This window comes from Suricata suricatta, chromosome 3 (assembly GCF_006229205.1).
Source record: "Suricata suricatta isolate VVHF042 chromosome 3, meerkat_22Aug2017_6uvM2_HiC, whole genome shotgun sequence".
Classification (NCBI taxonomy): domain Eukaryota; kingdom Metazoa; phylum Chordata; class Mammalia; order Carnivora; family Herpestidae; genus Suricata; species Suricata suricatta.
Window position 1 is genome coordinate 150,086,931 of NC_043702.1, and position 22,256 is coordinate 150,109,186.

Below are 22,256 nucleotides of genomic sequence, written 5' to 3' on the forward strand. Positions count from 1 at the left end.
GAGCTGGAGCTGGCATTGGTGGTATGGCAGGAGCTGTCAGTGTTTAATTATGTACTCGTGGGGTAGTGTTTAGAAGATCTTATTTTGCATACTTACAGTGGATTTATTTTTTGCAAGTTGAACAGAAATAAATATAAAACTTTCTTCTTTTTCTTCCAATAGGTGCTCTTCCTCATTTTATTTCCCCCTAGATATTTGATTAGGTATCACAGCACCATTAACACTGGGACGAAATGTTTGGGATAGAGGGGAACCTAAGAGCATTTTGGTACCAATAATGGGAACAGTGGAAAAATCTTCTATGTAGATATCTAATAATTCCTGAGAAGTTGGGGCCTAAAGATAAAAGTAGCTGCTTTGGTCTGTTGTCTGTTTGTGACAACAAAATTCTTATTGTCATTAAGTGAATTTAATTATTAAGCAGTTTAAAACAAATTTATCTAGAGAAAACATTATGAAAAAAGTAGATAAAAGTTTTGAATCATGAACTTGTCTGAGTTCCTTCCATTTTTGTGAACTCTGAAATAAGCCAGATAGACTAAACTTTTATTTGATAAACACTAGATCCTATGTTTATGCACTATGGCTTCCTAACCTTTGTACTTCATTTGTTAAAAAGAATTAAATGAACACGCAGCAAAAACCTCCTCTTATAGTTATGGGACCCTGGACTTGGAAAATATTTTATGACCCAGGCACATTTAATGTTTATTACTTCTAATAATACAACAGATCTCTTTATCTGGACTGGTGAGAATTTTTTTTTTAAGGGGAAGGAGTCCCTGGGTGACTCAGTCGGTTGGTTGGGTGTCCAGCTCTTGGTCATGATCTCAGGTTCATCAGTTTGGGCTCCCCCGTCGGGCTCCAAGCTGCTGGTGTGGAGCCTGCTTAGGATTCTCATTCTCTCTCTTTCTCTTCCTCCCTCCCTCTCTCTCTCTCTCCCTCCCTCCCTCCCTCTCTCTCTCTCTTTGTCTCCCTCTCCCTTTCCATCTTATTCTCTCTCAAAATAAAAAAGAAAAGCATTTTTAAGGGAATACTAGGAAAATTCACTTTTTCTCATTGTCAGGCCAGTACATTTCTAAAAAGTAAGAGTCTGGGAGCACCTGGGTGGCTCAGTTAAGTATCTGACTCTGGATTTTGGCTCAGGTCATGACAATTTGGTTCGTGAGATCGAGTCCCGTGTTGGGGTTTTGTGGAGCTGACAGTGTGGAGCCTGCTTGGGATTCTCTCTCCCCCCCCTCTCTCCACCCCTCCCCTGCTCATGCACACACACAAAATGTTCTCTCTCTCTCTCAAAAATAAACTTAAAAAAAAAATTAAGAGTCTGTTAATGCCCAGCATGATAGTAAGTGGATGAACCTAGTAGTTGAGGACAACTGTCTTGTTGTGAGACTCCTTGCTCAAGCACAGTAGTCACGTTCTTAATCTTTTCTCTTTCTCTAGCAAACGAACTTACCTTATCTTCTCAGACTTAATTTGTGTTTTTTTGGAGCGGCTGCCCAGACCTCTTCTGCTTTGTACCACCACGCAGGTCATGCACTATCTCGGCCAGTATATAATGGTGAAGCAGCTTTACGACCAGCGGGAGCAGCATATGGTGTACTGCGGGGGAGATCTTCTGGGAGAGCTGCTGGGGCGTCAGAGCTTCTCCGTCAAAGATCCGAGGTGAGGGGCGTGAGGGTGCTTATGTCTAACCACCCAGTCACCATAGGTTATTAATGGTTATCTTTTTTTTTTCAGTCAACCACTATGTAAGGGCCTCTGTATGTCAGGTAGCCTGCAAAGCACTGAGAACACGTTAGTGAGCAGCGCAGTCCCCGCTTCTGGGGAGCTCAGGGTAGTGAGACAGTAGGTGCCCTTCCCCATCTTACTCAGACTCTCACACCAGCACATGGTAAAATTATACTGTGGGTAAGTGTTACAGAGAGGAGGTGCATGAAGCTGTGTCGGGGTGGGACTTAGGGTCTTAGGAGTCGAGGAAAGGTTCCTTGAGGACGTGGTTTGAACTGAGACCTGAAAGAGAACTAAGGAGTGAGGGGCCCTGAAGGAGAGCTTCTGGCAGGTTGAACGTCGTGTGCAAAGGCCTGGGTGGGAGGAGCTTCACGTGACTCGGTGAGGATTTTGTGAAGCAGCTGTAGAGAGAGGAAGAGTGAGCTGGTGAGAGAAACCCACTATTGCTGGGCAGCTCGAGTTGATGAAGGGCTTCAGAAGAATCACAGTAGAGGTCTCTGACTTTCTCCAGCTGCGTGGGGCGTAGACGGCTGTTATAGAGTCAAAAGCTAATTAGTAATTGGGAAGCCAGTATTTTCTTTGGATAGCTTTGTGATTACTGTTTCTTCTGAGCTCATTTTAAGACTCTCTTCTACTCCTTCCCCAGTTAAAATTGTAAAACTTAATTCCTAGAAGGAAGGAATGATCTCTAAAGGAAATCTTGTATTAACTGTTAGCTAATTAAATAAAATGTAAATGAATTAGTTTTTTAATGGGGGCAAAGTAACAAAAGTGCTTTGGCATTAACATTTTTGACATTTAAATGATTACAAACAAATCTCTTCTGGGGGAAAAAGTCTGCCTTTTTGTGTGTTATAGAGAAAGTTGGAAGACCGTATGTCAGATCGACACACGACATTTTAATTGGAAAGCCGTGGGGTGATTAATTTTTTGTTTTGTCTCTCTGACAGTCCTCTCTATGACATGCTAAGAAAGAATCTGGTCACTTTAGCCACTGCTACTACAGGTATGCCACATCGTATTTCTTCAGCACGTGTCAGCTTTGAGCTCAAGGGGGGAAGTGGTGGGAAAACAAGGATCAGGGTGGAAATGAAATGCTGTGTTGGCATGATGGGAGGGATACCTGTTACACAGAATGTTATTAGTATGTCAATTTTTTATGGTGAAAAATTTCAAATATACTGAAAAATTTGCCACATTTGCTTCACCTGGATATACTTTAAAAAAATTTTTTTTTCATCTGGAAATACTTTTAAAATCTCTAAAAGATAAGGGCCTTTTTCCTTTAAACATAACTACGGTGCCATTCTTATACCCAACATACTTAATAATAATGAAATAAATAACAACTCCAGAATACTGTCCAGTAGCCAGTGTACGTACAGTTACCTCAAGTTATCTCAGAAATGTATCGGTCTGGTTCAGATCAGAATCCAGACAGAGTCCATACATTGCAGTTGGTTGAAATGCCCCCAAGTATTTTCATAAAACAGTCCTTTTATTTTTATGTCATTTATTTGTTTAAGAAATGGATCATTTGTCCTGTAGAATTTCCACATTCTAGACGGTTGCAGATTGTATCCTTGTGATGTTGTTAAATGTGTTTCTCTATTTCTTCTATTTTCAGTAAACCTAGTAATGCTTGAATAGTTTCAAGTTTAAGTTTTTACTGAGGTTTCGTAGGTGGTGCTTTGTATATCTGCTGCTTCGCATCCGACATTGGGTTCCGTGGGCTCACGTGGTGTTAACGCTGATCCCTGTGTTAGAAAGGTCCCCAAGAGCCTTTCACCTAATGGGTGTAGCTTTCTGCTGTATAAACGCCAACTTGCCTAACCCTTTGCTTGATTCTCTATCTTTTAAATACTGCCCTTTGAATTTAACTTATTAGGTATGTGCAGGAAACTGGCTGCTCTGGGGTCTGGCGTATGGTGTGTTAGAGATAAGTGGGTCAGCTGTACCTAACTGAGATGTACCCTGATTTCTTACTCATTGCCAAATAATGACATTTTTTTTTCTCCATTCCTATGTGAAGCCCCTTTGTGAGCTTCAAATTAGATTTTAGGTAACATTGACATTTGAAGAAAGCCCAAGTTTGTAATTCTTTTATTTGTTTATTTATAATTTTTTAAAAATGCTTATTTATTCTTGAGACCGAGAGAGACATAGTGTGAGTGGGAGAAGGGCAGAGAGAGAAGGAGACACAGAATCAGAAGCAGGCTTCAGGCTCTGAGCTGTCAGCACAGAGCCTGATACGGGGTTTGACCTCACGGACTGTGAGATCATGACCTGAGCCGAAGTTGGATGCTTAACTGACTGAGCCACCCAAGCACCGCTGTAATTCTTTTGGATTGTTTATCATTTAGTAGTTCCCTGAAATAAATACTGTTGTTGAAAAGAATCTGTTCCTAACAAAGATTTATGATTTAAAGTGAGAGTACAGAAATCATTAAAATGTGATTTTGAACTTACATTGAATTTTGGAATCTGTTGACTTCATTGAGCAATTTGCCCACTTCACCCAGCTGTAAATTTCTGTTTCAAGGAAAGGCCTTGCAAATAATATTGTGCTTTATTGAAATTCAGTCACTTGTGAAATAGTAAGGCTTTCCTGGGATATTCACTCAGACTTGAAATACACAGAGGATTTTATATTTGCTGATCTCTTTCAGTGGAATTTGTTTTCTGATTGATCTGTTCTCTGAGTATCTAGAGTGGGTGTGAGTCTCACGTTTTCTCTTTCTTGCACTTCATCTGCAGCATTTAATATGCTGTGTATTAAAATGAGCATTTCTGTAACAGACATTTCAATTGATCCTCACAACAACCCTTTGAGGAAGGTCTGGAGATGAAGAAACTGAGGGTTTTTTGTTTTGTTTTGTTCTTGTTGTTTTTTTTTTTTTTTAAAGAATGGACGATTTGTCCAATTTGTCAGTTGTCACTGACAGTTGGTAGGACAGATGTGTCTGATGAACCAGTTCTTGTTCTTTCATTGTGCCACACATTGGTGTCCTCATAGGATTTGCCCCAGTTAAGTTTTCTTAACACATTTTTCTCTCTGAATGTTAAATCTTTAAGACATTTTGTTTGTTCTTAAACGTGTCAACCTTGAAATAATTTCAGTTACAAAAAGTTAGCAAAAGTATTATAAAGTGTTTCAGATATTCTTTACCCAGATTCCTCAGATGATAACATCTTAAATAACCCTTGTATAATGTTTGGAACCAGAAAATAGCCCCAGAGTAATTTTGATTGAGTGTCTGCTCTGACTTGCACGTGCGTTTGTGCTTGTGGCTGGTCATCTCTGTTGATCCTCCATAAATTGGGTTCTATGTGTTCTATTTAAAAGGGAAAATGAGAAAAGTGTTTTCTATGGATACCTTTGCAAGTGAGTTAATAAACCTTTTGTTTTGATGGTTGTAAACGTGGCATTAAAGTAAAGGTGGTTCATTATGAATCATTTCTCCAAATCTCCACATTTTACTCCACCAGTAAAATGAAGTACAACAAACTTCGTGCTTATTTTAAAATTCCTTTGTACTTTGTAGTTTTCCCAGATAATTTTCTTTTTGCCTCTAAATGTTTTAGCCTAAGTAAGGTAGTAAGGTTTTAGAACTACAAATGACAGTAATCAGACAGCTTTATTAAAGAAATGCTTCATCTCCATTGTCTGTTAGTTGATCTTTGAAAACCACTGTGGTCAGAAAGTGCTGTCTCAAACTTCTCAATTTCCCCATTTACTGATAAAAATGTTTGGAGAAATAATACTCTTTATAATTATAATTTTGAAATTGTTTGCTTTGTGCAAAACAGTTGAATTATCAGACCATTGTAGGATCTATGTTCCTCTCTCTGGCAGTCTTTAGTACATGGGGACGAGGTTTTCCCTAAGTGTCTTCTCTCGACCTGATAGTAGCTAATGACCCCAGCCCTTGCTGGACTTATTTGGGAACACTTCAGTTACATATAGCCTTACATAATGAGCGTTCTAGGTTATTCCGTTCTCCACAGCTTGTTGTTTTCCTGTAGCTGTGTTTTCATCTTCTGTTCTGCTTGAAAATTTTCCGAATCCTTGAAATACATTTCTCAGACTGTCTCTTAGGTTGCTGTTTTCTTTGCTTTTTATTTTTGAGAAAAACTTTATCTGTTTCCTCTTCCTTCTTAGGAAATGTTTTATAGTAACCAGAGAAAATAAAACTTGTTAATTAAAAAAAACTCTATATTCAGGTGAAGGGGATTTAAACTTTAAAGTCATCATTGACACTTTAGAATGTAAATTTACATGAGGTGTACGAAGCAAGTGGGGAAAATTCTAGATTTCCAGATTTCATTTTCCCTGTATAACTTTAACAGTTGAAAACAAAAAAGCCAAACTTCTTGTTGTTGTTTACAAGTTAGGCAGATTTGCTAATAAATAACTTTGGGAAGATGTGGTAAAATACTCTCCAATACTTCTTGGTTGGAATCACTCTCATATTAAAATTTGAAAGCTTGCTATGTACATTTTTTAGTTATGTTTCCTTTTCTCCCAGATTACATTTTGGTAGTATATCTTGAATATAGCCTGTCTTGGTCTTTGCCAATTTTATCAGTTTTGATTTTTCCCTTTTGGATGAGAGCCTTATCCAGCCAACAAGGAGAAGTACATCGTTAGGGACTAAACCTGGCTCCAGGGTTGTTTGCTGAGGTCCTTTTTATGTGGAAAGAATGGTTATTACCAGGGAAGGTTTTCCTTTTGTTTTACTTGCTATCCAGATGCTGCTCAGACTCTCGCTCTCGCACAGGATCACAGTATGGATATTCCAAGTCAAGACCAACAGAAGGTAAAATCACCACACGGTGACTTCTTTTGTTGTACAGAGTGGCCCCTTCTCTGTACCTATGGATCTTGGACTCCCAAGACCTTTCCCTGAATGTAGTGAGAATTTAATAAGAAAGGTTCTTGGGAGTTCACAGACCAGGGACAGAGTGAACCTTCTCTGTTCTGCCCATAACAGAGTTCCAGTCTCTGAATCTTTCTTTGGGATGTAGCACTTCTGATCTTCAGTTCCTCCAGTTGCATTTTCTTTGGGGTTTGTGTGTGCCTGTGTGTGTGGTGGTGTATGTTCATAGGTGTTTGAGAAAACTGCTTTATTCGATTTTAACAGGCTTGTTGCAATTAAGTTCATGTCAGGCCGTTCTTAAAGCTCCCCCAGACTGGGAGAATTTTATGATCATCTTGGTATATATGCTGAGGGTTTCACATGTTTTCTGAACTATGCCTAATTTTGCAGTCTAGAAGCCTTATAGCGATAGCCTGTTTTTAACAGTAGGTTTTGGCCTTTTGTGCAGAGATTTTTTTCCCCCCAGGTTTGGGGTTCTCCTACTTCTGCTCATAGCGGGTTGAGGAGAGGTGTTTGTTGCCTTTATTTGATGACTGTTGTGAACCCCAGAGATCTCTTGTCTTGTGCGTAACCCATTGTGCCGCGCACTAACTGGCGAGCCAGAATGGAACTGCTACATCCCCTGGTCTCAGTCATTTTTGCTGCACTAATGCACATCTTTCCCTTCTTTCCAGCAAAGTTCAGAAGAAAGTCCCAGTTCCAGGAAAAGAACGGAAGAAGGGAATATTCCTACACCGCCTACCTCACAACATAAATGCAGAAATTCTAGGGAAGGTAAGTTGTTTTTTTTTTTTCCAGTTTGTTATTCTGTTTATTAATGTGCACATTGAGTTCTAGCTCTTCAGTCAGAATCACAGTTATATTTACCTGATTGTGCTATCACTGAGCTCACGTTTCTTTTTTTCTTTTAATATTTTATTGTCAGATTGGTTTCCATACAACACCCAGTGCTCTTCCCCACAAGGGCCCTCCTCCATCGCCATCACCTCTTTCCCCCCTCCTTCCCCTTCAACCTGTTCATTTTCAGCATTCAGTAGTCTCTCAGGTTTTGCGTCCCTCTCTCTCCCCAACTCCCTTTCCCTCTTCCCCTCCCCCTGGTCCTCCATTAGGTTTCTCCTGGTCTCCTGTTAGACCTCTGAGTGCAAACATATGGTATCTGTCCTTCTCTGCCTGACTTAGTTCGCTTAGCATGACACTCTCGAGGTCCATCCACTTGGCGACAAATGGCCAGATTTCATTCTTTCTCATTGCCATGTAGTACTGCATTGTATATAGAGAGAGAAGGTAAGTTTTGAGTTAAGGCTGTACACACTTATTTTTTTTCTTTTCATTTTTTTCTTTCTTTTGTTGATGACTCTTAGAAATGACATTTATTCATATTAAGCACTGGCTATAATTGAGACCATTATATAAACAACTCAAAAAATAATGTACTTTCTTTGCATATGAAGTAGGAGAGGCATATGTCATACTTCTGTTTCTCATTCTTTTCTGAAAACTTTTTCTTTACCCTAGTGACCGTTACTAACTTTGAAGTTAATCCCAAGTGCTCTTTTAGCAACCCGTGATTACTGTGCTGGAGCAAACCCCTTCCTCTGGCTAGTGGGCGAACAGAAGACAGCCACACATTTATCAGTTTGCCGCCTGGCAAATCAGCTGCCTTGGCCTTTTAAATCTTGACATACCTGTATATATTCAGTCTGGTTAGAATTTTTATTTGCTTGAGGCAAAGGCTAATTTTCATAAGAGTTTTGAAGTTTGCAAAGATGATGTTATACTTAGTATGTTAGAGCTGAGACTGAGATACCGGAAGCCTAGGAGTCCCTTTGCCCTTGGATGGCGGTCCTCAGATCTTTGCCATCCATACTGGATATGCTATGGTCAAGTGAAGTGAGTTAATTGATACTTTGGAAGTTTCCCCCATGCCCTGGTTTATAAAACATCTACTAAAAGTTTTTCTACAAAGGTGTACAAAATCATAAATTACTCCCGAGGTGCTTTATGGTCTGATCGTTTCTAGTCTTCGGTACCTGGCTCACACTTGGAGCAGTGGCCAGTTAGACCTCTAGCAACCTCTCAGAGAGGGATGCTGCTGAAATTATTTTGATTGTTTAAAGTTGAGTCAGTTTATCATGCAACTGAATTTTGGGCTACCTGTTTACCTTGGGAGCTTATTCTGTTCTGAATGGTATTAAATGTGTATTTTTTTTTTTGTAATTGCAGGTCCTTGCTTATTTGCTACTCAGAAAGCTATTTGAAATATAAAAATAGCCAATTCAAGAGATTATATGTAGTTTGTGATGTAAATGTTGAGAATAAAAAGCTTCGTGTCTTCAGGAGAGTGTGTACGTAGAAAGGACATACTTTTTATGTATGGAAAGTATATTTCTGTTCTCTTTACAAGAAGTTAGAGAGCTTGAATAGATGAGAATAAAATTAATATGGAGCCGTCTCAGGACTTTGATAATTCTAGTAATGAGTAAGTAAAAAACTGACCTTTCCCCTGAACTTAATGGGCAGGGATCAGTATGATTTGTAAGTAGATAAGTAACATTTTGTTCTGACAGGGATCTATTTATTACAGAAGTTGCCAAGCACGTGTATCTCAGCACATTTAAACACTTTTGGTTGCCATTGGCTTGCCTGGTGCCTTGGGAAGAGGTAGAGGAGAGTGAGAAAGTAGGAAAAGAAGAAAGTACAACACAAAAAGATTGGATAATGGGAAAGAAAAGAAGTTCTTTTGGTGGCAGCAGACTTATGTTAGTAACCACCTTGAATGTCATTTGAATATACAACATGAGATCTTGTACTTGGCATATGTGGGACCTTCTTATGTTTTGGATTTGTAGTATTTCTTCATTTTAGATATTTCCAGAAGAGCCCATTGATTTAGAAGGACATAAGTGTATATTTGCTCGGATAACCTAGAGTTCAGCATTTTATGATGGTTGTTACCTGTCAAAACGTGAGTTAGTGAGAAACATCCCTGAGTATGTGGTAACAGTGAGACTGCCGTGCCCACCTTGTGAGTGCCCATTCCGGCCTGGACTGCCGTGCTTCTCTCTCAGGCTGGGCCACCATCCCACCACCATTTGCCGTTCAATGGATTGACCCATTATCAGGCATCATGTACTAGAGCGAGTAATTCTTTAGGTATTGCTGTGGTAAGAACGTTTAACAATTGAAGAAGCACTGTTGTTGTATGGAGGCTTTCAGAGTTTAGATTTCTTGATAAGTGGTCATCTCCCTGTGTCATTACTTGCCAATGAATGAAGCCTAAATAGGAGGTTTGGCTCTGCCACTTTTGTACTGTGTATAGACATTTCTTTTTCTCTGTCTTATAAGGAGATTGTAAGGGTTACAAAGTGAGTTGTGATTCTTAGTGTTGTGTATTTACCATTCTTTCCAATTTACCGCTGTAGGTGAAGACTTAATAAAAAACTTAACCCAAGGTGAGACCTCTAAGCTGGACCTTGGGTTTGAGGAGTGGGATGTAGCCGGGCTGCCGTGGTGGTTTTTAGGAAACCTGAGAAACAACTATACACCTAGAAGCAATGGCTCGACTGATTTACAGACAAATCAGGTAAATGTCACCTTTGAAGAGGAACTTTTTGTTTTCTTTTGAAAGAGTAACATTCTTGGTTACTCTTGACCACACATTGCATTCTGTAAGAATGCTCACTGCTACAACTTTAAGTACCATCCGTGTACGTCTGATCATCAAATCTGTATCTGTTGCCCCGACCTCTTCTCTGAATGCCCACTTCTATATTTAGCTACCTACTCAACATCTTCACTTGGATGATCTGATATTTAACATGTTCAAACCAGAGCTCTTGATTTTTTGTTTTAACTTCTATTTTTTCCCCAAATATTCCTATCCAGCCTTTCCTTTTTCACAAGTCTACCTTCTATTCAGTTATTCTACCCAAATCGAATAGGATACCATTGATATCTTTCCCTATCATATGCCACATTCACTTTATCAGCTCTTTATCCAAAACGTATCCAAAATCTAACCCCTTTTATTCCTTCAGTGTCATATCCTAATGCAAGCCATAGTTATTCTCTTCCTTTATCTTATATTATTCTCCATTACACTTCTCACTTTGTAAAACTGTTACTCTTTTGTTTAGTATCTCTTGTCTGTTTACCTCTACTGAAATCTAAGTCCAGGGCTTTCACATTACTCACCACTCTATTCTGTTACCTAGTACCTAGAACAGTATCTGACACATAAAAGGTGTTCAGTGAGTATTTGCTCAGTAAATGAATAGGTATATTATAGTGGGAAAATAATAAGTTTTCTCAGGAATATTGTAGAAAAGCATGTCATAAAATATCCATAGATGAATACAGAAAGAAATTATATTTAAAGTTGAGGAGATTTGAGTTACTATCAGTATTCCTCATATTTTAATAAACATTATTGACTATCAAAGGAATAATGTACCACAGTTAATAGAATGTCTTCTAGGATCTCAGAGTGCCACCTTTGGAAAGAAATCGAGGGAGTGGATTCTATTTAGTTGAGCAGCTATGCCTCTTTAACTTTTAAGATCTTCAGTACCATTTCTCATGTGTTATACTTGAGTTACTGTTAATGTAGAAAATTCTTTGCCAGTCTCCTTTATATCCATTCATGAGTTTATTCATAGTAGATACCAGTTAGCTCCCTGTTGCATGAGTAGATATCCGTTGAAGAAAGGCAAGGTGTTCCTTGAAGATGTGTAAGGACATTGGGTTTGGGATTCATTTTTATTGGTTCCACATCACAGATAAGCCTGCCTCTGACTACAGAACTTTTTTCTACTAGGATATAGGTACTGCCGTTGTTTCAGACACCACAGATGATTTGTGGTTTTTGAATGAGTCTGTATCAGAGCAGTTCGGTGTGGGAATCAAGGTTGAAGCCGCAGATAGTGAACAAACAAGTGAAGAAGTAGGGAAAGTAAGAGACAAAAAGGTATGTTTGGAAACATTTTGCCTTGTTTGTATCTATGTGCACATCGCATAATCTGTTCAGATCTGGTGTCCTGACCCTTTTACACAACAGATGACTCACATAATCCCCGTTCCCCGCCTTAATTTCTTTCTTTCTTTTTTTTAAGTTTATTTATTTTGAGAGAGCACGAGGGAGGGGTTGTGATTCTTAGTGTTGTGTACATATTTACCATGCTGTCCATGCTGTCCGCCTAGAGCCTGATGCGGCGCTCCATTCCATGAACTCCAGCATCATGACCTGAGCCGAGACCAAGATTCCAGTGTTTAACCGACTGAGCTTTTTACTCATTACTGTTTAATGTTTTCTGACATCCAGTTTTAAGATTCACATTAAGTTAACCAACGCTGTCTTAAAAATAGGATAGGACTGCGTGGGTGAAGCTCTTTCTCCTTTAGAAGCATAAGCTGCCCTTCCCTCCTTGTCTAATCTCTCACTATGGAGTTTTTTCTTCTGGAGACCTTCCTTTGCTAGCAGTGTGAAGTTCTAAATGGCCACAGCAGCCTGTAGGGAAAGAAATTCTTGTTTTATAGACATTTTAGTGTTTACATAACCCTTTATATCTGAATGGAAATAGATGAGTTCTTCCTGTGTATTTTAGATTTTAAATAAGGGGAAAGAATAGAGAACTCCAAATACACATGGTGTGAACATATCAAAATGAAGCATGTGCTCAAATCTCAAAAGAAATTGGACAGCAGATCAGTGTCTGACATTAACAAGATTCTCAGTAACTATCCATTAAATAAATGTAAGCAAAACACACACTTAAATAGGGTACTTTTTTTAAGTTTAAGGGATTTTTATAGTAATTTGGGTTCCTGAAGGATATCCTGGTGTGTTTGTAGGCAGAGAGATACTTGGGCCCTGCTAGCCTAGCTGTATATGGGGAGCATTAGAAGGGACTGTGAGTGGCTCGAAGGAAGACAGAGGGGACATTTGGAAACCTCCACGGAGAGAGATGGGACTTAGGATACTTGAACTTGCATGAGAAAGTTGCTGTACTGAGTTCCCTAATTGAATCATAATTGGTTTTATTCCGTTTACTAGATCACAAAATAGGGTGTTTGTTTTTAGAATTTTAAATTCCAAATTTTAAAATTTAGAAGACACTTCCCACATTTTTGACTTTCTGTTTCCTGGTCCATGGGGAACCAGAGTATCACTAAACTAGGTCTGCTTTTGAATATGAAAAGTAGGGGCACCTGGGTGGCTCAGTTGGTTAAGCGTCTGACTTCGGCTCAGGTCATGATCTCGCGGTTCGTGGGTTTGAGCTCTGTGTCGGGTTCTGTGCTGACATCTCAGAGCCTGGAACCTGTTTTGGTTTCTGTGTCTCCCTCTCTCTCTGCCCCTGCCCTGCTTGTGCTTTGTCTCTCTCTGTCTCAAAAATAAACTATTAACAAAAAAAAGTAAAACTTTGAAATACTTCATTTTCATTCTTGAGGTCTCAGTCCCTTATTTTATATAGTGCTCTTCACTTCCATTTTCTCATGTAATCCTGAATGCCTGCCTAGATTCCCAACATAAAAAATATTCATGTTTAAGGATTTGTAGCTTTTCTGCTCAGATACTGTTTATTTTCATTAAAGTCATACATTTGGGCACCCTCTTCTATTTGATGAACTTTCTGGGTACTTGTCAATCATTTCTTCTACTAAAGTTCCGGCTGGGTACATCTAGAATGATTTAAGCTATTTTCTTTCTAAGTGCTAATGGTGGAGGCAGAATGTAGTTTTAAATTGAAGTTCTGTCTTTTTTGCTCTCAGGTTATAACCTCCTCTAAACTAGGTAAACCTCACTAATGAGATATCTTTGCCCTCATAGGTGATTGAAGTGGGGAAAAATGATGACCTAGAGGACTCCAAGTCCCTAAGTGACGATACAGATGTAGAAGTTACCTCTGAGGTAGGAGCATCTAGTAAAAGCTGTTCTGCACCCATGCCTCCTGGTGTGCGTGCTCCGGCACTGCACTTGTGTTGAAGGCCTTTCCCCCGTTTCTGTCTCCCTTTCCTTGGCATTAACTCATGCTGGCTTTATATTTTGTTAGAGGTTTTAATTGGGATTTAGAGAAAGAAATGCCTGTATGTATGCCTTTCTCCCTGCTACGAAATTCTTTGGACCTGATACAGTGGACACACAGTTATTTAAAATTGTCCTGCACTACTTTCCCGAGTAAACGCCTCTCTGTAATCCTAGATAGCTCTATCTATAAGCTGTCTACAATTCTTTGTCAAGTATAAAGATTATATTTTCAGTGCTTTCTTAAAAACAGACAAATGGAAAATGGCTTAATTTCCACATAGGTTTATATTAATGGAAGACTAGTAGATGAAAATGTAGTATTAAGCTGTAAAGGTAATATGTATGGATTTGTCACCAAATGACAACTCAGGTTTAGACTCAAATGTGTACCTTTTCTCTTTTCATACTAGTTCCATTTTTCTTTCAGCACTTCCCTCGGCTAACTCACTGTGGGAAGAAGGGTGGCGGGGGAAGGCGAGGAGGAGGGGAGTTTACAGTTTGCTGCTTGGGGATAGAAAAGTTGTGTGTGGTCTCTGGTTGATTCTCCCCTGTTGCCCTGCCACTGTTGCCCATTATGGTAATTCATCGCAAATTATCTGTCTGTGTGTATAGCTGAGTGATAAAGTGGAATATATTGGTCCATTAAGGGTTCTTGACCATAATATAAGTAGCAGAGATAAGTGTTTCCATCTAAATCAGACTTCTGTGGCTACTAGGGCCCAGAAAACCTATTAAGTAAATAGACTATTTTATCCAATCAAAGACACCATTGAATTTAATAAGCCCTATTATTTTATGTACTACTAAAAAAGAAACAGTGATGCCAATTAAACTGTGACACACCATCAGTTATGAATTCCAGATCTTTACGAAGCCCCTCTGAGCGTCTGTGTAGCATTTCAGATGAGATCTGAGGATCTCGAGCTGGCAAAACTGTTGCGAGTCTCTCTGAAGACCACCCAGTTTAACAAATGGTCGTGTCCCTGCCTCTTGGCCCATGAAATTGAGTTATGACTTCTACATTTGAAATGTGTGGCCTTTGTTCTTAAAGTAATCAAGTCCGCCTGTGTCCAGTCATTGATCCTGTCAGAGCCAGGCAGTTAGCGCACTAAATACTCCAGACTTGTTCCAGGCAGCTACCTTTGCAGTAAGCAAGGCATTTAAAATTCATTGAATTCTAGTATCTCCTAATTTGGATATGGAGAAGTTTACAGACATGCAAGGACAAGAACGTTCATTTTTCAGAGGGTATGGTTTAGGCGTACATTTAGCTAATCCTGAGAGCAGTGAGAGACCATGAGTAAATTTAGTAGTTTTCAAGTCTCATTTTAATTTTAGCTTCCTTTTTGCCAAATTTTAAATTTCCTAATTAGTGGGAAAGAATGAAAGTATTCTCTTTTCTTCATTTTTTAGCCTCTTGCTCAGTAAGATAGTAAGTTATACAGAGAAATGAACTGAAAAGAAGGCAGCAGGGAAAAGCAAGCAATGAAAATCCCATCCAGATGAGATAGAATGCCAAAGCAATGAAGTTAACTTTCTTAAAGCTAGTTATATCAAATCTTGACTTGAAAATGGCAGTCATGTCACTATCATTGTAAAACTTCTCAAGACTTTCTTACACGTGGCTGTGGAATTTGTTCATATGCAAGGCTAGACCACTGATGGGGAATGTCCACACTTTCACTAGATTAGTGAGATGGTGAGCTGGGGCCTACCCTCCCTCTTTCTCCACTTCGTGTTTCACACAGAGTGCGTGTTAATCGGCTGCACTTGTCTTTGTAGGATGAGTGGCAGTGTACTGAGTGCAAGAAATTTAACTCTCCAAGCAAGAGGTACTGTTTCCGTTGCTGGGCCTTGAGGAAGGATTGGTATTCAGATTGCTCTAAGTTAACCCATTCTCTCTCCACGTCTGACATCACTGCCATACCTGAAAAGAAGGAAAGTGAAGGAATCGATGTCCCTGATTGCCGAAGAACCGTATCCGCTCCAGTCGTACGACCTAAAGATGTGTATACAAAGGAGGAAAACCCTAAACTTTTTGATCCCTGCAACTCAGTGGACTTCTTGGATTTGGCCCACAGTTCGGAAAGCCAGGAAACCATATCAAGCATGGGAGAACAAGCAGATCACCTTTTTGAACAGAGAACAGAAACAGAAAACATGGAGGATTGCCAGAATCTCTTGAAGCCATGTAGTCTGTGTGAAAAAAGACCACGAGATGGAAATATTATTCATGGGAGGACAGGCCATCTTGTCACTTGTTTTCACTGTGCCAGGAGACTGAAGAAGGCCGGGGCTTCGTGCCCTATTTGCAAGAAAGAGATTCAGTTGGTTATTAAGGTTTTTATAGCGTAGCTGACTCAGTGAATTGCAGAAGATATTAACAGGGCTAAGTCATGTTTCAAAATGTCAGTATTGAGCATCTCTACTCAGTATAACCCAAAGCATGTTTATTTATTTAGGTCAACATCTGTGTTCCCCAACAGTTTTGCTTCTAAACTTACGTAGAATTTGAGAATGAGTTCTTTAGAACTAGATTGCCAATTCGGGAGACACCGTTAACATGAAAAGATAGGTAAACTGCTCACTTTGTTCTCTCTTTAAAAATGAGGATCTGGGAGAGAGCAGCTGCCAGTACTAACAAAAATACATTAATTCGCTCACTTACCAAATTACTTGAAGATTTACTATTTCTTTAGTTACTTTTATTCCTGGTTTTGTTTTGTTTTCCCCTGTTAGGGAATGTTATTAGGCATTAAGATCCAGTGCGGCTATTAGAAAAATATTAAAGCTAACAATGAACAAAACAAATAATAAATTTGATTAATCAGGTTATGTAATGCTATAGATTGTTGCAGTCAGGCTGCACAATTCAGATAAGCTGAAAGAAAAGTCTTGAAAAACAAGCTTTCTTCCATGTCTGTCTAGAACAATGGTATTGAACATTTTTGCTAATATACTTGTAAAAGAATTTTGAAAAAGTATATATAACCTTTTGCACATTTTACACCACGAGGTGGCAGACAGAATGTCCCCTTCTGGTGCGTTGCTGCGGCATCCGAGTAGCCAGCCTAAAACAGGCAGTGGAACGTTCCTGTCCGCTTGGAAAGCTCCCTTGCTCCTCTTTCCAAGCAGTTCTCCCTCCATTTCCTGGCTCTCATTCTAGGTTAGCTGTCCTTTTGCACATGTTTGATGTAACATGTACAGTTTAAAAATACCTTTAAGTACTTACAAAGGATACCCTATCCAATATATTTATATGTGCCTTAAAAATATTTTTCTTAAAGCCTTGAAGCTGTAGATTAGTTGATTAAAGTTCTAGGAAAAGTCCTGTCATATGTAGCAAAGTTGTTCTCATTTTAAAACTCATCAGCCAAATCTGATTTCACTTTCAGTCAGCAAATGTTTGACTTTATTTTTAAAAATAAATGCACGAACACAGTTCTGGCATAACCTTATGGTTTAAGGTAGATGAGGCACAGAAATTTTAACCTAAGCTCCCTTTTGCTTTACTCTGTCCTCATTATCCTCTGAGAATCTTCTAGAGGTTTTTTGTTGTTCTTTTATTTGATGCCTCCAGAGGTTTTTTTACATTCTGAGGCAATGGTCCATAGTAAGATTCTAGATGGGTGAGAGGCAGGCTTTCTTTTGGAAATAGGGAGTATGGCAGTTGTGAAAAGGATAATAAAGAAAAACAGTAGATCTGAAGAAGCATGTTAATCTTAGCAGAGTACTGAAGATCTTTAAGTTCATGTCCTTATACCTTTCCCTGTCTGCTTTCTCCATGGAAAAATCTTGAAGTATGCCCCGGGTATGTATATGAGATTTTGGAGACCAGGGCCTTGGAATTTTTTTTTAAATGTAATTGCTTTTTTTTTTTTTTTTAATATTTATTTATTTTTGAGGGACAGAGAGCCAACAGAGAATGACCAGGGGAGGGGTAGAGAGAGAGAGGGAGACACAAAATCTGAAGCAGGCTCCAGGCCCTGAGCTGTCAGCACAGAGCCCGATGCAGGGCTTGAACCCACGAACCGTGAGATCATGGCCTGAGCTGAAGTCAGATGCTTAACCGACTGAACCACATAGGCGCCTGAATTTTTTTTTTTAATCTATTTATTTTGAGAGAGACAGAGACAGTGTGAGCAGAGGGGCGGCAGGGGGCGAGGAGACACAGAATCCGAAGCAGGCTCCAGGCTTTAAGCTGTCAGCACAGAGCCCTTCGCAGGGCTTGAACCCACAAACCACAAGATCATGCATGACCTGAGGTGAAGTCAGACGCTTAACTGACTGAGCCACCTAGGCTCCCTGACCAGGGCCCTAGAATTAACAAATTTACTGATCCAAAAAATCACCTGGGTTGCTTGTTAAAACAGCCCAACTTAAAAAAAAAAAAAAAAAAAAGCCAACTCAAGCCCCTCCCCATCCCTTGTCCTGGGGTTTCCATTTGAACATGTGTTCCTGGAAGCTGATTCAAATGGTCCACAGACCACCCTTTGGGAAGCTCTGCCCTAGAAGGAAGGGCTTTTCCAGTTATATGAAGTAGAATGAGCAAGATCACTTTTACAGCATATTTAATTTTCTGAGGGGGAGTTTTGTTAACAGTTCTAGAACTTTAAATTAGAATGCACTCATATACTCAGCCCCTGTTATTTTGCACTTGAGGCTAAATTTAAGGTTAGATGATTGTTGAAAGTCACAGCTAGTGATGCAACTATTACTAGAATCTAAGTGACTTGTAGTAAATCTCAAAACCATACTCACTTCTCATTATTTGTTAAATATTTAAAGGGTGCGGCTTGTCGAATTTAGACAATTTAGCTCATCATCTTAAAATATTGCAGAAAAGGACTCGCAGCCAAAATGTGCCTTTAGAGAGAATAACAACTTTTAACACTTTCTCCCCAAAGAGAAAAGCCCATAAATGTCAGGCTTTCTTATATAATCAGATAACTTACTCCTCCCACAGGGAGGACAGGTAAAGGTGCAGAAGAACCTGATCCATTTTCTCCAGTATTGCTTCTTGGGGAAGGATGTTCAAGTCCCTGGCGCTCTCTAGGCATCAGGGACAAGAGTTTTTCTTCTAGAAGTAGAATGAGTCCTTTGAGCTCAGTGTTTTGTTAAACTATGGTAAATGCTCCACCACTTCTGCAATTTAAATGACTTTCCCCTGTTTTCTCTCAAGTACTACACTCTTCATAATAATTTGATAGCCCTCAGTTTTGTTTGATTTTTGCCAGTTAAGGGCTTTTGCAGATGGTAACTCGAGGGACAGGGAGAGTCAGGGATCTGCACTTGTACCCTCTGACTCCTCTTATATAAGGTTAAGGGTTTTTGGGTTTTTTTTTTTTTTTTTAGAAAACCAGAAAAAATTGAAAAATTTTGCATTTGTAAATATATGATACCAATTTTGGTACATCCTTGCCTAGCACAGGATCCTCTTACGCTACTCAGCTTTCCCTCTCCCCCTTGCTCACCTGGGTTTTCTACTGTCCCTGTTACCACTAACTACTTTGCTTAGCCGACCCCAGGGCTGCTTCTTTGAGCCTCGAGTGGTAGGACAGCCTAGGCTCGGGTCTCCCGAGTCTCCGGCCAGAGCCCCAGCCCGGACCGCAGCTCTTACAGAGAAGCCAGGGTGTCTGCAGGGGGAGGTGGCTGGCATCTCTCGGTAGCTTCTCTGAAACCCAGGATGCCGCTTCCCCTGCAGCTTGTTTCCATCATCCCGGACCCCTGTCCTATGCAGTCACCCCTGGGAGTGCGGGTAGCAAGTAGGTCTCGTCATTTCTTGGGGGAGAATGGGTGAAGGGTCCTACAAAGGACTACATAGCGCTGTCAGAGCAGTTCATTACCTGCAGGAAACTTTAAACCATCTTGGTTTGTTTTTGGTTTTGTTCTTTTGTTTTTAAATGCTACTGCGGTACAGGTATATTTTACTCACTGTCACTAAAGCAAGACATACTTTGTCTGTGAAGTCTTTGTAGTTTTACTCCTGTCAGGTAAACTCCTAATTTCCAAACACTACTATTTATCTTTTTAGTTTTATTTAGTGTGGACAGTGTGCCCTGGTGTTCTGGAAACAGGGCCAGTGTCTATCTCTCTTGCAGCAGCCTGATTTGTCTCCTTTTCTCCCTCTTCACTCCCAGATGCTTGAGTGGAAATCTTGATTAGAGCAGGGGCCAGTGGCGTTTACTCTTCTGCATCGTGGCATAGATTTGTAAGCAATGAAATCATCCCACATCAGCACCAACCTTCTTTCTTTCTTCCTTTCTTTTAGTTTTTAAAATAATTTCTATGCCATCATGGGGCTTGAACTTATGACCAACATCAAGTTGCGTGCTCTACTGACTGAGCCCAGCCAGCTGTCCCGGCACCAAATTTCTTTTTTTCAATTATCATTTAATATTCATGATCAGGTTATCCTGGACAGAAAATTCAGAGCAAAAATGGCAAATCCTTAGAAACAATGAATTTTTAGGTTACAGCTAAAAATGCCTCCTGTGTCATTAACTCTCTGTACTTGCACTGTACTTATAATACTTGTGCTTTTGTATTAAATACTTTTATCAGACTTTATAAAAATCTTAAGGCCAATGTATATTGCCATCTTTTCACAGTTCATCTATGGACTATCATAGGTTCGCAATCCTAGGCTTAAACAACGGATCAGCATCTAGTCAAGCCAGCCTTCCGACTGCCATGAACTTTTCTAATGTAATATGGGATCACTGCCAGGCATTTGAAATATGCAGCTGTGTTTTAATAATAATTTATGTATATCTAGATGTGTATAATGCTTCAGGGATATTATTTCATTTGTTAGAACTTATTTTTAATGGTCAGGATCGTTTGTAACTTTTTTTTAAAATGTCAACTCAATGCAATATTGGCTCCTTTGAAAAGTCATTAATGACACATGGGTGAATGCTAGATCTCGGGGTCTCCAGAAATATTGTTATCTCTCGATTTTCTTTAGAAAGGAGGAAACTTGTTAACCAGTTATTGTCCCCCCCGCCCCACAGAGAGTTACGTGAACTTCTGAACTATATGCCTTTAGATACTGTGAATCTGTTGTTTTCCTTTTAGCCAGATCTCGGCATAAACTTACTCGGAGTCCTAAAGAAGAATTTATTTTGACGGTTCTCGTCACTCGTGGGTGTGTGTGTGTACATAGACTGTCAAGGCTGCTAATGCCTTTGCTGAAAATGGCTCTAAAATAGGAACTAGCTGTGTAGGGTCTGCACTTCAAGAATAAAGAACCTGTAAGCTCTCCCCTGTGCCAAAAGCAAAATGTGCAATGTTTACAAATGTCTGTAAGTTTGCACGCTGAGGTTACTTTGCTGGAATTGCCCAGAAGGTGACTAGTGGAGTTGCAGCTTAGCGTATGAGGAGAGATGCTGAGGATCTGTCTAAAGCTGAGCTGAGGTAGTGGTTCAAGTGACTCCCCGGGGACAGTTTTTCCAGACTGCTCTGAGATCCTTTCTGTGGGACAGAGCTTTCCTCAGGTCACCGTTGCTACATTCTTCCTCTCTAGGAGCCACCGGGTCTCTTCTCTCCTGCGGGAGATTGCCCCCTGAGCATTTTGAGATCTTTTGACAGAATGAACATGCCATCCCAAGTAATGCCATTATTGGTGCGTGCGGCCTTGTTAAAGAAAATAAAATCTTAAAAAACACTTGGGTTTACTGTACCTCTATCAGAGCCCATTTCAGTCAAAATGTTACAGAGAAGTATATTTGCAGAAAGAAGTAGCTGATATTTCTTGGTACCTTACCTGAAATCCAAGAGATTGCTTCTCCTGCAGATTGTTTTCCTTTATCCAGGACCTTTATTTGATACTTTCTGGGAGCATAGCACAGCAAGTAAGAGTCCTCATATCTTGGGGTAGAACATGGCAAGGATGTTAAAAAGAGTTAAATAGTGCTGTCAGAGTAATTCCGGTCTCAGAATAGTTGCTGTAATTTGGCAAATGCTTTCTTGAAAGTTGATATCACTAGAACACTGACCGTTTATCAGAACACCTAATGTCTTATCCTAAGGCTTTTTCTTTCTTTTTTTAATTAGTAGCTACCTTGATGTCCTTGATGTCCCCTTCCTTCTTCCCTTACTGTTGCTCTTTTTTCCTCCCAGTTCAAAGAGATCTACTTCTGGATATTGTTTTTATACCAAAGGCCTTCTGTATCGCTCCCTAGGTGGTTATAACTTCAGTATCTTTAGATAAGAATCCAGTCAGTCTGAGGGAGTCTTTCTGTTGGAGAGTTAGGTGGCGGATTCTAGCAATAAGGAGGGGACGCTGTGATGTGACGGCAGTGCTATCTGATAAAAACCAGCTTGCAGTCGAGGCTTCCTTTGTGTATGTGAGGGAGCCCGTGAGAGAGCCCAGGGAGGGTAATTAGTGCCCCTGCGGTCTCAGCACTGAGAACCTGAGGCCAGCCTTCCCTTTTCCTGCGGGAGAACTTCCCCCCCTTTAGTTTGCCTTGTTTTTTCACTTCCTTTTAAAATAATCAAAATGTCTTCTTTTGTTTTTTTTTTTTTTTTCCTCTCCTCCTTTTAGAAATAATAGAAAATGTTTAAAAGGGGAGTGAAATGCTTCTGGCCTTCTCGGCACTTGGCAAGGTAGAAGTTGG

General features: G+C 39.8%; 1 protein-coding gene across 9 annotated transcripts in view; it reads left to right on the top strand.

Moving 5' to 3' along the window:
• The window catches only part of MDM4 (MDM4 regulator of p53), a 37,309-nt gene extending 19,966 nt beyond the window's left edge, over positions 1-17,343 (top strand). For 6 of the 9 annotated variants that reach the window (XM_029935544.1, XM_029935548.1, XM_029935546.1 and 3 more), the window contains exons 4-11: positions 1,532-1,665; positions 2,682-2,737; positions 6,484-6,551; positions 7,286-7,385; positions 10,034-10,194; positions 11,428-11,577; positions 13,438-13,518; positions 15,418-17,343. In XM_029935544.1, coding sequence (XP_029791404.1) covers positions 1,532-1,665; positions 2,682-2,737; positions 6,484-6,551; positions 7,286-7,385; positions 10,034-10,194; positions 11,428-11,577; positions 13,438-13,518; positions 15,418-15,990 — 1,323 coding nt within the window. In that variant the 3' untranslated portion in view covers positions 15,991-17,343. Of the gene's footprint in view, positions 1-1,531; positions 1,666-2,681; positions 2,738-6,483; positions 6,552-7,285; positions 7,386-10,033; positions 10,195-11,427; positions 11,578-13,437; positions 13,519-15,417 lie in introns of those variants that run through there. The other 3 variants (XM_029935550.1, XM_029935551.1, XM_029935552.1) reach the window with 3 other exon arrangements.
• Positions 17,344-22,256: the final 4,913 nt, after the last annotated feature.